Source organism: Prionailurus bengalensis, chromosome A3 (assembly GCF_016509475.1).
Source record: "Prionailurus bengalensis isolate Pbe53 chromosome A3, Fcat_Pben_1.1_paternal_pri, whole genome shotgun sequence".
NCBI classification, from domain to species: Eukaryota; Metazoa; Chordata; class Mammalia; order Carnivora; family Felidae; genus Prionailurus; species Prionailurus bengalensis.
The window spans coordinates 63,421,035-63,436,146 of record NC_057354.1 but is presented as its reverse complement, the minus strand read 5'-3'; the positions used below and the strand labels follow the sequence as shown (position 1 = coordinate 63,436,146).

General features: G+C 37.3%; 1 protein-coding gene across 3 annotated transcripts in view; it reads right to left on the bottom strand.

Annotated features, from left to right (window-relative positions):
- PLEKHH2 (pleckstrin homology, MyTH4 and FERM domain containing H2) overlaps nucleotides 1–15,112 on the bottom strand; it is a 115,617-nt gene that overhangs the window by 93,488 nt on the left and 7,017 nt on the right. For all 3 annotated transcript variants that reach the window (XR_006300938.1, XM_043603280.1, XM_043603279.1), the window contains exon 2: nucleotides 14,921–15,050. Coding sequence is in view for 2 of the 3 variants with exons in the window: in XM_043603280.1 (XP_043459215.1) it covers nucleotides 14,921–15,043 (123 nt within the window). In the remaining variant the exon portion in view is untranslated. The remainder of the gene's footprint in view (nucleotides 1–14,920; nucleotides 15,051–15,112) is intronic.

Here is a 15,112-nt window from a genome sequence, read left to right as displayed (position 1 = left end):
GAATGCTCCCTAGCCGTTTCCACTATGTGAGGATACAATGAGAAGTCTGCAACCTCTGAGGGAAGAGAGCTCTCACCTGACCTAGCTATACCCCTGACCTCAGATCTCCAGCCTCCAGAACTAGGATAAATGTCTGTTGTTAATAAGCTATATAGTCTGTAGTATTTTGTTATAGCAAAGCAAATTAAGGCAAGGACTATAGAGATATCTGGTCAAATTTCTCTTTCTGAAGGTGGGTTTCTAGTGTTAACAGGGCAGAAGCCTTCTCTCTTTGCCTCACTGTTACATACCCTAATACAGGTCTTTATACACAGTAGGTATTCAGTATATTATAGATTATTAAATAAAATTACATCTGTAAAGCACTATGCATATATGAAGGATAGTGTGGTTACTGCTGCCAAATAACTTTTCTTCTGCTCCTATGGCATTGACTCTCTACCTTGTACTATTTTCCCAACTAAAGTTGCTTAAAGACAGACTTCACGTGTGAGGACCCTTTATATCCTCCATAACATGTTGCACATACCAGCCATACAGTAAAACTCTAAAAGCTCAGTAGCAAGCAATAAATAACCTTACCAAAAAAAAAGATTTTTATACTTTCCACTATAAAAGGCATCACACAACACACACACTATTTTACAAGACTTGGGATGTAAGGTTATAAATGAAGAGGCTAAATGTGCTGGCAATGAAAATTATATGTGTATGACTTCGAATACAAGTTAATTAAAAGCACCTATTCAAAGAGTCATTTTTGGTTTTTTTTTTTAATTAAAAAAAAAAAGGTAGCCCTTGGGGTGCCTGGGTAGCTCAGTTGGTTAGCGACTGACTTTGGCTCAGGTCACGATCTCACGGCTTGTGGGTTCAAGCCCCATGTCGGGCTCTGTGCTGACAGCTCAGAGACTGGAGCCTGCTTCGGATTCTGTGTCTCTGTCTCTCTGTGCCCCTTCCCATTCATGCTCTCTCTCTCTCTCTCTCTCTCTCTCAAAAAAAAAAAAAAAGGTAGCCCTTGGAGCAACAGGGTGGCTTGGTTAAGCCACCAACTTAAGTTGCTTAATTCAATTAAGCATCAGACTCTTGATTTCAGCTCAGGTCATAATCTCACAGTTCATGGGTTTGAGCTCCACGTTGGGCTCTGTGCTGAGAGTGCAGAGCCTGCTTGGGATTCTCTCTCTCCCTCTCTCTCTGCCCATCCCCTGCTCTCTCCCAAAAAATAAATAAAATAACTTGGAAAAAAAAAAGGGCAGCCCCTGAAATATTAATGTAGGGAAAAGTGGAAAGAGCACTGAAGTTGGAGGCAAGAAGACCTAAATTAGAAACAATTCCACTGCTTATGAGCTATGTAATGATGGGTAAGTCATTAACTTCTCTGAGCCTCCATTCCTTATCTGTAAAAGCGGTAACCTTTATCTCACAATATTTAACAGGAAAGTGTCCAGCATGTATCTAATACTTAATGGGTGTTCAAGGGTTATTTATATAGCGGTATATTTCTATCATACACATGTATTACTTTTATGAATAAGTTAGCAAGTGAAGTGAACAAAGTAGATTCAAGAGATCTGGGTTCTAATTCTTTTAAGATTTTATTTTTAAGTAATCTTTACACTCAGCGTGGGGCTCGAACTTACAACCCTGAGATCCAGAGTCACGTGCAGTATTGATTGAGCCAGCCAGGCGCCCCCTGGGTTCTAATTCTCACTTTACTATTCAACAGTTTGACATTGCGCTCTAAAATTCTTGTTGATAAAATAAGGATAATGTAACCTCCTCTACTTACCTTACAGGAAGTTGTGAGGATAAAAATAAGAAAACAGGCCAAAGTGATGTCAAAAATCTGTTAGTATTTCACCAATTAAAAATACATGGTAGTGATTGCAGTGTTATAATTTGAATGGTAAAAATAAAAGCCACAAATGTCCAAAAACCGAATTGTCTAAATATATAAATGGATATTTCCATACATATATAAATAGATACCATACATTCTATTTTTGAATATAAAATATTCAAAATATATTTTATTTTATATTTGGCATTTGCCAAATAATATATTTGGCATTTGCTTCAAATATAAAATAAGAAAGGAGAAGTGAGTCAGGGTATGATGAAACAGGACTGATATTGAGTTAATAATCATTAAAGCTGGGTAATGATTTCATTATAATATCCTGCTTATTTTGTATGTTTGAAAACTTCTCTAGTAAAAAAACACTAGGGGCATCTGGGTGGCTCAGTGCATTGGTTGAGCATCTGACTCCTGATTTTGGCTCAGGTCATGATCCTAGGGTCATGGGATGAGCCCCATGTCGGGCTCCTCGCTGAGCATGGAGCCTGCTCGAGATTCTTTCTCTGCCTCTCCCTTTGCCCCCCTCCCTCTTTTTCTCTCTCAAAAAAAAAGAAATATAAGTAACATATTGAAAGATACATGTACGTAATATGTTGTAAGATAAATAATATATGCAAAAATATGCTAATTAGGTCATTCATGACCTTTGTGAGGTCAGCTGCAGTGTAGGGGAGGGAGCAAGGACATAAGCAGGAATGCAAGAGTCTGAATGAATAAAGTAACTAGTCAGGCTTAGATAGCTACCAAAGATGGCCGCCATCAGTTCCTTCCTCCCTATACGCACATGCCACTTTTCCTATTGAGAAGTGAAGTCCATTGTCCCTTCTTTGGACTCTGGGATGCTTTGTGACTTGCCATGACCCACAGAATGCAGTGGAAATGACACAGTGCCATTTTGGGTCTAGATCTCAAAACTGTATTTTTTTGTTTTATGAAAACATGCCTATATTATGAATTTTAAAAAGCCTGCTGCTGTTGCAAAGCCATGGCAGACTAAGCCATTGGGAGCTGACTTATTCTCCACAGTGCAAGATCTCCTTCAGTTTTATTAATCATCCTACTCAAAATGTGAATTCAGCAAACCCTGTTGCAGCCCATTCCCACACATCCTCAGGCTTTCCAAGGAGGTAGTTTTGTGATAACGATGGAAAGACTACTAGTTCTAAGACAAGATGAGACCATTGAAGTCTTTCTGATTGCCTGACATTTTTCCATTATATGGCTTCTAATGGTTTTATACAACATTTAGCAACTCCTAGGATCCGTCAAAGCTGAATAATTACCTAAATTTCAAGAGCTTAATTCAAAGTTTAAATTGAAGGAGGTGTTTCTGTTTTAGAAAATGCCCAGTTTCTAAAGCCTATTCTCTAAAGAAGACTCGGTGCTGGCCATCCTAACAGTTGTGGTACTTGCTATTTTTGACGCTCAGCTCCCACAGCTACGGGTTTCCCATCCTTCTCCTCACCAAACCCCCCACCACAATGCTACCCTATAGAGAAATTATTTTTTTGTAGCTACCACCAACTCCCTAACATTTCCTTATTCCCGTACCACATTCAGTTTCGAGTTCTATTATTGCAATATAAAGTATGTGTACTGGCCTTTCTTTTTAAAGAGTTAAGGACAACCGCTTACAGAAATTCAATCTATAGCGTGCAAAGCATCAGAAGGGGAAAAAGGCAGGGAAGGGGAGGAGATAAAGAAAACTTCAGCATCATGATGTGTAGAAACAGAATGCATTTATTATTATTTCAGATATATTTAAAGAGATTATCTCACTATTTGGAAAAAGAAATAAATCTAGCTATATAATATTTAAAGGGGCATACTGAAAAAATGACATTAAAAGGTTGAAAGTAAAGGAACAGAAAAATATTTCAAGCAAGTATTACCTACAAGCAATATCAAAATCAGACAAGAGATCTTAATGCCAAAAGTTGTATCAGCAATAAAATGTCAACAATTACAAATGGGATAATTCAAGGCCATGTAATAATCCTGATCCTGAATGAATCTAAACTCAAAATATATAACCCAGAAAGTTTGATTCTTTTTGATATACCCTGAAAACTCAAAATAAATTATTTTGGTTAGATAGTGATTTCATGGAAACATTCTATTACGAAGATTTCCCCTCAAAAGACTGTACAAGTCCATTTACTTCACAATTTGATTTAATTTTTCTTTTGTTTTTATGTTTATCAAAGCCATAAATACACATAAAGTACCGACTAGTTCCATAAGATTTGCTAATAAAAATAATTACACTCTTTTGGCAATTCTCTTTATATTTACTTTCATGATCTAAATAACATGCTTCTTTTTTGCTGACTTTTTTTAGTTTAGTGATTTTCTACTTACTCCCTTAAGGAGAATGAGGATTTGGCTCATTGATCTCCTCACCATCAACACAGATACACTCCCATTCTTCCAACACATTTACATCTTATCTTTGGTTAATTCACTATTCAGTATTAGTGTTACTGTGACTGTGGATGATACCCAGAGATGAACCACGTAATAAACCATAGTTACTTTTTCCTCTGCTATATAGCTTTTCCCCCTAGAGTTAAGTGTCTTGTTCTTTTATTTATCTAGCTTTCTATGAACTTAATTATTTAATTATTACATTTAATTATTGAACTAAATCCCAAATTAAATCATCTCTCAAGATGTTCATTCATGCCTGATTTTCTACCAATTTCATCTTCTTTAAGCTGCTTCCAGAGTCTCTGACCTGCACTCATCTGGACTGATTCCCCTCTTGCCAAGACACAGCTGTCTTCTTTGGAAGGTCCCTCCACTTTTCCCCACACTGGGGCTCCTGTTTCCTGAATCCTGTGGCTTCTTCACTTGGTTTGCTTTCTCCTTTTCATGGAGCACATCCTTCTGGAGATTCTTCAAGAAGGTTATGTGAGAACTTGCATGTCTTAAAAATCCCATTCTGATTCCTGATTGTTCACATATAACCTGTTTACACCCCACCTGGAAGCTTGCAGAATCTTTTCTTTGGTCTATAGTAAACTCTCATGATGATGTGTCTTTGGGAGAAACTATTTTTATCTGCTGTGCTAGGTACTTGGTAGACCTTTCAATCTAGAATCTTGTGTCCTTCAATTCTGGAAAATTTTCATGCCTCATTTCATTGATTTTGTCCACTCCAGAGCCTTCCTATCATTCAGGTCTTGGACATGCTGGACTAGTTCTCTAAATTTCTAATCTTTTCTCTCTTGTTTTCCATCTTTTTAACATTTTTTGCTCTACTTCCCAGGTATTTACCTTAAGTTTATATTCCAACCTACCTATTAAGTTTACTGTTTCTTCTACCATGTTTTTAATTTGCAAGAGTTCTTAATTTATTCCTTGAATATTCCTTGTTTCAGGGGTGCAGTATCTTTTCTCTTTGGGAATATTAAATGATAGGATTTTGTTTGTTCTGTTTTATTTCCTTTTCCCTGCATAAACAATGTTGTGTTTTGTTCTGTTTTCTGATTGTTCTCTTTCATGTTAGAGGCTTTCCTTAGATGTCTGGTCATTCATGAGCTGCCTACTTACATTTAAGGTTAAGGGACTAAAAAGCTGCCTAGATGTTTTAGCACATATATGGGGCTTATTGACTATGAACTTTAACATTAGATGATCTGGCTGGGCTTTGTTGGGGAACCACTGATTGTCAGCATTATTTCCTCTTTCCTCCTGGGCTGATAAGATTTCCAGAGGCTTTTAATCTCCCCGCATAGGATAAATGTTTGTGCCGGCATTTTAGGAGCTACGTAAGACAGGAAGATTGGGAGTGCAAGGACAAGCTCACCATAAAATGTGCATACGTTCATTTAATCCCCTTGTTTTTGATGAAGCAGAAACCATAGTCTAGAATTAGGACTGGAGGGTCCTGGGTTTCCCCGGGGAGCTAATTTCCCCACAGAATCCAGCAAAGACCTAGATCAGGAGTGATGGGGATGGGGTAAAAATAGGGGGTATTAATGAAACTATGTAACCTTAGAGTCAACTAACTCCTTGGAATCTTCTCACTTATCTCCATGTGCCAAATGTCCAGCAGCTAAGCATTTACTTCCTGTTGAAAATGGGAATTGTTCTTCTCTTACAAAACTGAATAAATTGTTTGGAGGGCACCAATCCAACAACTGTGGCATTTATGGGTTCAGGGTGTAATAGGCAGTCTCCCACCCCCTCACTCTAAAACAAAGGTTGACAGTTGACCAGGACTGACTATTTACACACAATTCCTGGTCAACTTTTCAGATGTCCCATTTTTAAATATGAATGGATCACCAAAAATCATCAGAAATTTGAGAAAAGTTTACAACCTGAAAAAAAAATAACAAACATAAAAGTGGGAAATAATCTCAGAGGAAAGAAAAATAATTTGGGGAATAGAAGAGAACTTTAAAAAAATTTTTAGTTAGTGCTTAGGAACCAGAAACTTCCCACTACATCATTTCACAGCCACACCATAAGACACAAATTGTTGGGGCGCCTGGGCGGCACAGTCAGTTAAGCGTCCGACTTCAGCCAGGTCACGATCTCGCGGTCCGTGAGTTCGAGCCCCGCGTCGGGCTCTGGGCTGATGGCTCGGAGCCTGGAGCCTGTTTCCGATTCTGTGTCTCCCTCTCTCTCTGCCCCTCCCCCATTCATGCTCTGTCTCTCTCTGTCCCAAAAATAAATAAACGTTGAAAAAAAAAATTAAAAAAAAAAAAAAGACACAAATTGTTATGCTCATCCTGAAGATTAGGACGTTGATGTTCAGAATGACTGTGCCTTGTATTAGCCTATGCTCCCAGCCAGTGACATGGTTGGGATTTGAGTCTTCCTTCATGTTCTGATTCCCTAGTGCTTTTTGAGTTGAACCACAACTTCTTTGGTATTTAAAAATTCCACACAGCATATCGTTATACAGAACCATATGAAAATAAGTCCCCAATACATAAAACCACAGAATTCTTAGTTGGAAAGCATTTGTCTTTATTTCTATCCCCTTTATGCTATGCTTTTTTTTTTAAATTTATTTTTAGAGAGAGAGAGTGAGAGCACAAATGGGGGAAAGGGACAAAGGGAAAGAAAGAATCCTAAGCAGGCTCCATGGTCAGCACAGAGCCCAATGTGGAGCTCGATCCCATGACCCTGGGATCATGACCTGAGCGGAAACCAAGAGTCGAATGCTCAACCAACTGAGCCCCCCAGGCAGCCCCCACCTCTGTATGTTATTCTTTTAACCTAGGCATCTTTTATTGGTAACTTAAAGTCACACTAACATTCATAGCAGGAACAATTTTAAGTTGCATGTTCTCAAGGAATATACCACAGAACGAAGCACAGAGACAGAGGTATAGCCAAGAGAGGCTAAATTTGGAATTTGAGATTCTCACATAATTCTACCACTAGATAGTAAGTAAGCCAAGAAGTCTCCCCCCAGATTTTGTGTGTATTCTTTACTTAGATAGCAATGATTAAGGCAGGAGTAATGAATACCATGTAACAGAAATTCAATAAATGTATGTTGAGCAAATGAATGAACAGATGAAAGTGTCAACTCTGTCCAAAAAAATTATTTACAACCAAAGATAAGCTTTGACAAAAGGAAGAAACCCTCTGTTTCCACAGTCTATATAACAGATCATAAATACTGAGCACTTCACACTGCATAGAGTAAATATACATTAAGTACATCCAACAATGTTTACAACACTTTAAAATGAGTTTAAACATAAGGGTAGTAGGAAAGGCAATACTTTGATTTGGGGTGACTGTTTTTATAATCATTCAGGCTGGAAAATAACTTAGCAAAATACAAAAAACAAAAGCAATGCGGGAAATATTCAAGTAAGTTTTTACTTTCACAACGTAGACTATAAGGTAAGCCTTGGGTCCATTCCACAACCAATCCACACCAAGTCACTAAAAGAAACGAAATAATCTGCTGCCCTATATCAGGCTTTGGACAAAAATAGGAATTTTTACAAACAGGCTGCTTATTTAATAATAAATGCTGTAGCAAATTCTAAACCTAGTATTTGGACTTAATACCAGAGAAGTGTCCTCTGTAGCCAGAGTAAACCTAGCAGCAAGTGGCAAAAGACAATATGTTACTGATGTTGGATCCTAACACCACCACTCTTAATACTCAGTGTTCTAAGCACCGTATACAAATACACTTGTTTAATAGATTGGTCACTTTAGGCAGAATATTTTAGGACCTTCACATTCACTGATGTGGACAGCAATTCCTGACCAAGTATCTTCCCGATTTTCCCCAACAGAACCCATCACTGTTAGAAAGACTCTATCACCATTTTTCTTTATTTTCTTATAATAAATAATATCTTCGGTCAATTTCCCCCCTCCCCCCCAAAAAATGACATTTAAATTAGCCTGCAAAGTCTCATTGTTAGTATATGTATAATTCCTGTCAGGTAGTGAGAAATATTAGGTGAGGCAACAGAGTGACTGAGGGGATGTGTAATTTAAATAGGATGGTCATGATGTTGTACTGGACCATTATATGAAGGCAAATACTATGCTGTCCAGGGACTCCTCAGTCCTTTGAGAGAATCATAGCCCACCTCATGGGAATCATATACACAAAAGGAAGGTCAAGTGGCAGTCATGGCAGGGAATCCCAGACAGTGATGCTGTATCAGGTAACAGCAGCACTAGTTTATGTGGGCCATGCTGATGCCTAAGATGCCTAAAGGGAAAATTCTTCATATTTTCATCCTTTTTTTTTTTTTTTTACTGAAAACCTAACCCATTGGAAACAGCATTCACTTCAACGTAAAAAGAAACTTTCTCTTTTCCCTCTGTAACTCAGAACACTAACCAGTAATACTGTAAAGTAGGAAACCTACTTAAATCTCAGCTTCCCTGAAGAGTTTATATTTGGCATACTAGAGATATTTCCAACACCATTCCTCAAATTCCTCTAAAGACCTCTCCCACTTATAGCAGTATTTGCCCAAGACTTCAATAAGGCCTTTTTCTTCACAAGCTTCAATATTCAAAGTTACTTGGAAATTGTGATGGAAAAAAAAAATGGTGCAAAAATAGTTCTTTTTTAAAAAAACATCTCATGTATTCTTCTACTCCATCTCCAAAAAACATAAAGTATATACAATTGAAACCCATCTTTAACTATAAAAACACTTTGAGATCATCTCATATATTTTCCTTAAAAAAACTCACAGAGATGTCTCCTATTAATCAGTAATTACATTTGTTAAGTCACCTCCTTGTACACTTAGCCAGTGTGTCCCTTAAGAAAGGTGTAGGAGGGGCGCCTGGGTGGCTCAGTCGGTTAAGCGTCCAACTTCGGCTCAGGTCATGATCTCACAGTCCATGAGTTCAAGCCCCGCGTTGGGCTCTGTGCTGACAGCTCAGAGCCTGGAACCTCCTTTGGATTCTGTGTCTTCCTCTTTCTCTGCCCCTCCCCCACTCACACTCTGTCTCTCTCTCCTTCAAAAATAAATAAACATTAAAAAAAAATTAAAGAAAGTTGTAGGAAAATGGGGCACCTGGGTGGTTCAGTCAGTTGGGCATCCGACTTCGGCTCAGGTAGTGATCTCATGGTTCATGAGTTCGAACCCCACGTCAGGGTCCGTACTGACAGCTCAGACCCTGGAGCCTGCTTCAAATTCTGTGTATCCTTCTCTCTCTGCCCTTCTCCCACTTGTGCTCTCTCTCCCTCTCAAAAATAAATAAACATTAAAAAAAAAAAAGATATAGGAAAATAATGAGTTACTTCTATGTTCCAGTCACTCTACAAGCTGCATCACAAAAAGTATGTAAGATCTAAAGTTTAATGCCCACTCTGCTATTTGTTAGCTCTACAATATTGGGCATATTACTCAAATATTCTCAATCTTTTTTTTAAATGTTTATTTATTTATTTTGAGAGAGAGAATAAGAGAGTGCACATGAGCGGGGGAGAGTCAGAAGGAGAGAGAGAATCTCAAGCAGGCTCCATGCTGTCAGCACAGAGCCCAACCCAGGGCTCAGTCCCACGAACCATGAGATCATGACCTGAGCCGAAATCAAGAGTCGGATGTTTAACTGACTGAGCCACCCAGGCACACCTCAAATACTCTTAATGTTAACATCTTGAGATTGGGGATAATAATAGTTACCTTATAGGGTAAGTGTGGGTTTTTTTTTTTTTTTAATGTTTACTTATTTAGTTTTGAGAGGGGGAGGGAGCAGGAGAGAGACAGAGAGGGAGACAGAGAATCCCAAGCAGGCTACGCATTGTCAGTGCAAAGCCTGATGTGGGGCTCGAACTCACAAACCGTGAGATCATGACCGGAGCTGAAATCAAGAGTTGGACACTTAGCCAACTGAGCCACCCAGGTGCCCCAAGTTACCGTGGGGTTTAAACTAGCTAATGGTTGTGGTGAAACCTTAAGAACCATAGTTGGCACCTAGCATAAGCTGCGTATAGCTAAGAACCAGAACTATTGCAGGAAAGAAAAGTTGGCCAGAATTCCTGGCAAAAGGCTGAAGAATCAAATTAGTATTCTCTCAAGAATCTTTAGTCTTGGGCCTGCATCCATTTGAGGGGAAGGTCTGGAGAACTATTCGGGAAAGCCTTGGGGCAGACTGGTCCAAACACAAAACCAAAGGTTATGGATGGGACCAGACTGGCCTCTGGAATGCAACATTTGACTCAAGTTGGCATGTGGAAGCAATGCAATAGGGTTTGCTTTAAAAATATGTAGTGCTATGTAAATTGTTATTACTACACACATACACACATCCTAACACACACAGATACCTGCTCCCAAGCAGAGATGGATTTAAATGTTGTATGGTTGAGGAGAGGACAGAATAGATGAGTGGCTAAGTATATCAGAATGGTAATAAAGCCAGATTAGAGAGGCCATATAGGGCAGTGGCTAAACATTCAGCCACTAATTGCAGAATACTCAGTTTCAGTTGTCTCCATCACTCACTTTTCAGCACAAACTCGGGCAAGTTAAGTAACTTCTATGCACCTAAGTTTCCTCTTGGATAAAAAAAGGATAATATTAGTACTTACCTCATAGGATTGTTACAAGAATTTAAAAAGTTAATATATATAAAGCACCTTATATATTACATAAATATCTAATATATATCTATATATATAATTTATAACATACAAATAGATGTATATATTAACTACATATATATATGTATGTGTGTGTGTATATATATATATATATATACATATATATATATATGGCACTAACAATGTGTGTATAAAGATTGCCTAGGACACGGTAAGCATCAGTTTCCCAATCTGTAAAATGGGAACAATAAAATGTCTTACTTCACAGCTTGTTATAAGAATTAAATAAATTATACTTATAAAGTGCTTAGCACATAATACATCAATAAATATTTGGTATTTTTATTAGAACATAGGTGGGGTACCAAAAATAATTTTTAATCCAGAGAAAAATATTTTGTAATGGAATAGAACGGAAAATATCGTGAAAAACATTATTCCCATTTTAGTGTTGAATATATTTACTGGGAAACCATGAGTAACTTGGCATACTTGTCCACTTTCCACTGTATAAAACACATCTGAATAATTCCATCTCCTAGATCTGTCATGGGATCTAAGTCACAGATAAAAAATACAGAAGACGAAGAAGGAAGAAGAGGAGAGAAAGAAACCATGACTACAAGAGCAATTTTGAAATAATATTCCTCTCAATATTCATTCACTGACAAAGAAAAAATAAACCCTAATAACTAACAACCAAAAATCTATATGTAAATGTACTTACAGAAAACATGACACTTTTAAAATTTGAAAAACAGGCACTCATAAAGAAATTTGTTGCAACATGCCTTCTAAAGGACAAATGTTGCCATAAAATTAGAACTTAAAGGTCAATTCATTAAAACCCAAATAAACATAACTCCTGTTTAGTCTACAAAGAAACCCAGAGAATACAGAAGTCAAGGGAATCAAGAAAACTTTAAGGAGGCTGTGGTCAACAGTGTGCTAATTGCTAAAAGGCCAATAAGACAACACCTGGAAAGTGTCCATGAGGTTTAGCAGCAAGGATATAATTGGTGATCTTAACAAAATCACCGTATGGAGTGGCTGGGATTGCGGAAAATACTAAATAAATCAGCACAGTCTGGGAAATGATTTTCATTGAGAGAGGAACAAAAGACTAAGCATGAGTCACTAACTTTGAGTTAGAATAAGCTTCCCTAACTTGGGAGATATTCAAACTGGAATTTTTTTTCAGATTATAATTTTTATTCTAATAGTGGTAAATAAAGCAAATTGATACTGGAGATTTACTCCACAAAGCATTACTGGGTCATCCTTTGACCCAAAGTGAATAGAATAATTTTAATCTTTCCACCTAAAAGATGTTGAAGCACAAAAATTTAAGATGATATATATATGAAAGTTTAACCTGAATGATGTTTTCCTGAATTTTATTAGAATACTTCTGTGCCCAAAACAAAATACCAAACAACCAAAAAACTTCTGTGCTAAGAGATTCTCAGCGGGCGCCTGGCTGGCTCAGTTGGTGAAGCATGCAACTCTTGATCTCGGAGTTGAGTTCGAGCTCCACATTGGGTGCAGGGATTACTTACAAAAATAAAATCTTTAAAAAAAACAACAAAAAGAGATTCTCAGCCAGCGATGGAAGGAAGATTTAACATCTTTTTTTAAGGTTTTTGTTTGTTTGTTTTGGTTTTTTTGTGTTTCTTTGAGAGAGGGTGAGAGTATGCATGAGTAGGGGAGGGGCAGAGGGCAAGTGAGAGAATCTTAAGCAGGCCCCATGCCCAGCCTGGAGCCTGACTTGGGGCTCTATCTCACAAAGGTGAGATCATGACCTGAGCCGAAATCAAGGCTGATCTTAACCACTTAACCAACTGATCTATCCAGGTGCCTCAAGATCTTTTTTGAAGATGTGATGCATTTACCAGTCTCTGTCTCAAAGGATAATGCAGACAAGTGTTTAAGAAACCACCTGTAAGTTCTTCTGATTAGTTATGGATGACCAGTGATATCATTTATCTAACCATCTAGACATCACTGTCAAATAGAAATATAATGTGAGTCATCATATCAGAATGGCTAAAGCCAAAACCATATGAAACAACAAGCATTGGCAAGGATGTGGAGAAAAAGGAATCCTTGTGCACTGTTGATGGAAATGCAACTGGTGCAGCCACTGTGGAAAACAGTAGGGAGAGTCCTCAAAAAATTAAAAATAGGACTACCCTATGACCCAATAATCTCACTACTGGGTATTTACCTTACAGAATACAAAAACACGAATTCAAAGTGATATATGCATCCCTATGTTTATTGCAGCATTATTTACAAAAGCCAAACTATGGAAGCAGCCCAAGTGTCCATCAATAGATGAATGGATATAAAAGATGTTGTATGCATATACAATGAAATATTATTCAGCCATAAAAAGGATTGAAATCTTGCCATTTGCAACAACATGGATGGATCTGGAAAATATTATGCTATAGCCAGTCAGAGAAAAACAAATACCATATGATTTCACTCCTATATGGAATTTAAAAAGCAAAACAAATGAACAAAGAAAAAATGACACACACACACACACACACACACACATACACACACACAGACTCTTAACTATAGAGAACAAACAGAAGGGAAGTGGGTGGGGGAGTGAATAAAATAGGTGAAGGGGATTAGGAGTGTACTTGTCTCGGTGGGCACTGAGTAAGGTATGGAACCGTTGGATTACTATATTGTACACTAGAAATTATTCAACTGCACTGGAATTAAATTTTTATATATGTTACAAATAAATAAACAATTCTTTTTAAAAAATTTTTTAGTGTTTATTTTTGAGACAGAGAGAGAGTGTGAGCAGGGGAGGGACAGAGAGAGAGGGAGACACAGAATCCGAAGCAGGTCCCAGGCTCTGAGCCATCAGCACAGAGCCCGACGAGGCGCTCGAACTCACAAACCACGAGATCATGACCTGAGCCAAAGTTGAATGCTTAACCGACTGAGCCACCCAGGCACCCCAAAAAGTAAATAACTCTTAAAAAAAGAAATAAATATAAAAGTAAAAAGAAATAGATGTCATTAATTTTAATATTTTCTATTTAATCTAATATACAAAATGTTATTTCAGCATGTAACCAATATAAAAATTATTGCTAAGACATTTCACATTCTTTTTTTCATACTAAATCTTTGAAATCCAGGTGTATTTTACATTTCTAACACACCTCAATTTGTCCTAGCCTCATTTCAAGTGCTCAGTGGTTGTTTATGGCTAGTGGTTGCTATATTGGACATTACAGGTCTAGAATCCAGATTCCCTGCAAACAGGAATATGAGTTTTCTTGTTCACAGATGTAATTTTAGCATTCAGAAGAGTGCCTGGCACAAAATGAGCCCTCAGTGAATATTTGTTGAATGAATGAACACATGAATGAATTAATCCATGGATTTTATATACATATATGCAAAAAAAAATTCCTGTGACATAGATGAAATTTTAATTACATGACTAGAACTATTAAGAGAAGCATGTAATTATATTAAACTCAATTCCAGCCCAGGCAATAGTTTAGCAATATAGGGTTAAGTCAATACAAATTCTTAAATGGGTGCATACCTTCAAATACACTATAAACATGTGTTACTATCCATAGGGAACATTCTTCTATAACCACTTTAAACATGATTTTCTTAAACATTTAGTAAATTAAAATGCTGTCACACTCCTCTAGTAAAATCAAATAAATTATAGCTTTTCTATAGGGAATGAATGAACTCCCCATTCATCAAATACGCACAACTCTTACATATTCCACTAGTTCTGCAAAGAAATGTGTTTTGGCTTAATGTTCCATTCCGTCTAAAAATTGGCAAAAGAATATTTCAAAAATAGCTTTAAAGCCCTGACAAAAAATTAAATATGTTCTTTATTTTAAAAATGTTTACCCCCCAAAAGTACTGCAATTATTTAATGTAAATGAAATATGCCCCAAACAGGTGATGTTTAGTAACAAAGGTTGGAGAGAAAATCATACCTTCTCAGCTAAAAGCTCTCTTATCTTGCTTGCTTGAACTCTAAATTTCATGAGCTGGGACTCCAGAGCCACACATCGTTCTTTCCAATCTACTGGTCCTTCTGTCTCAGTAAGCTCTGCCATATTTATTCTAGAAAAGAAAGCATAAATGGCATATAACCCATGAGCATTCAGGATAATTCATTACATCAT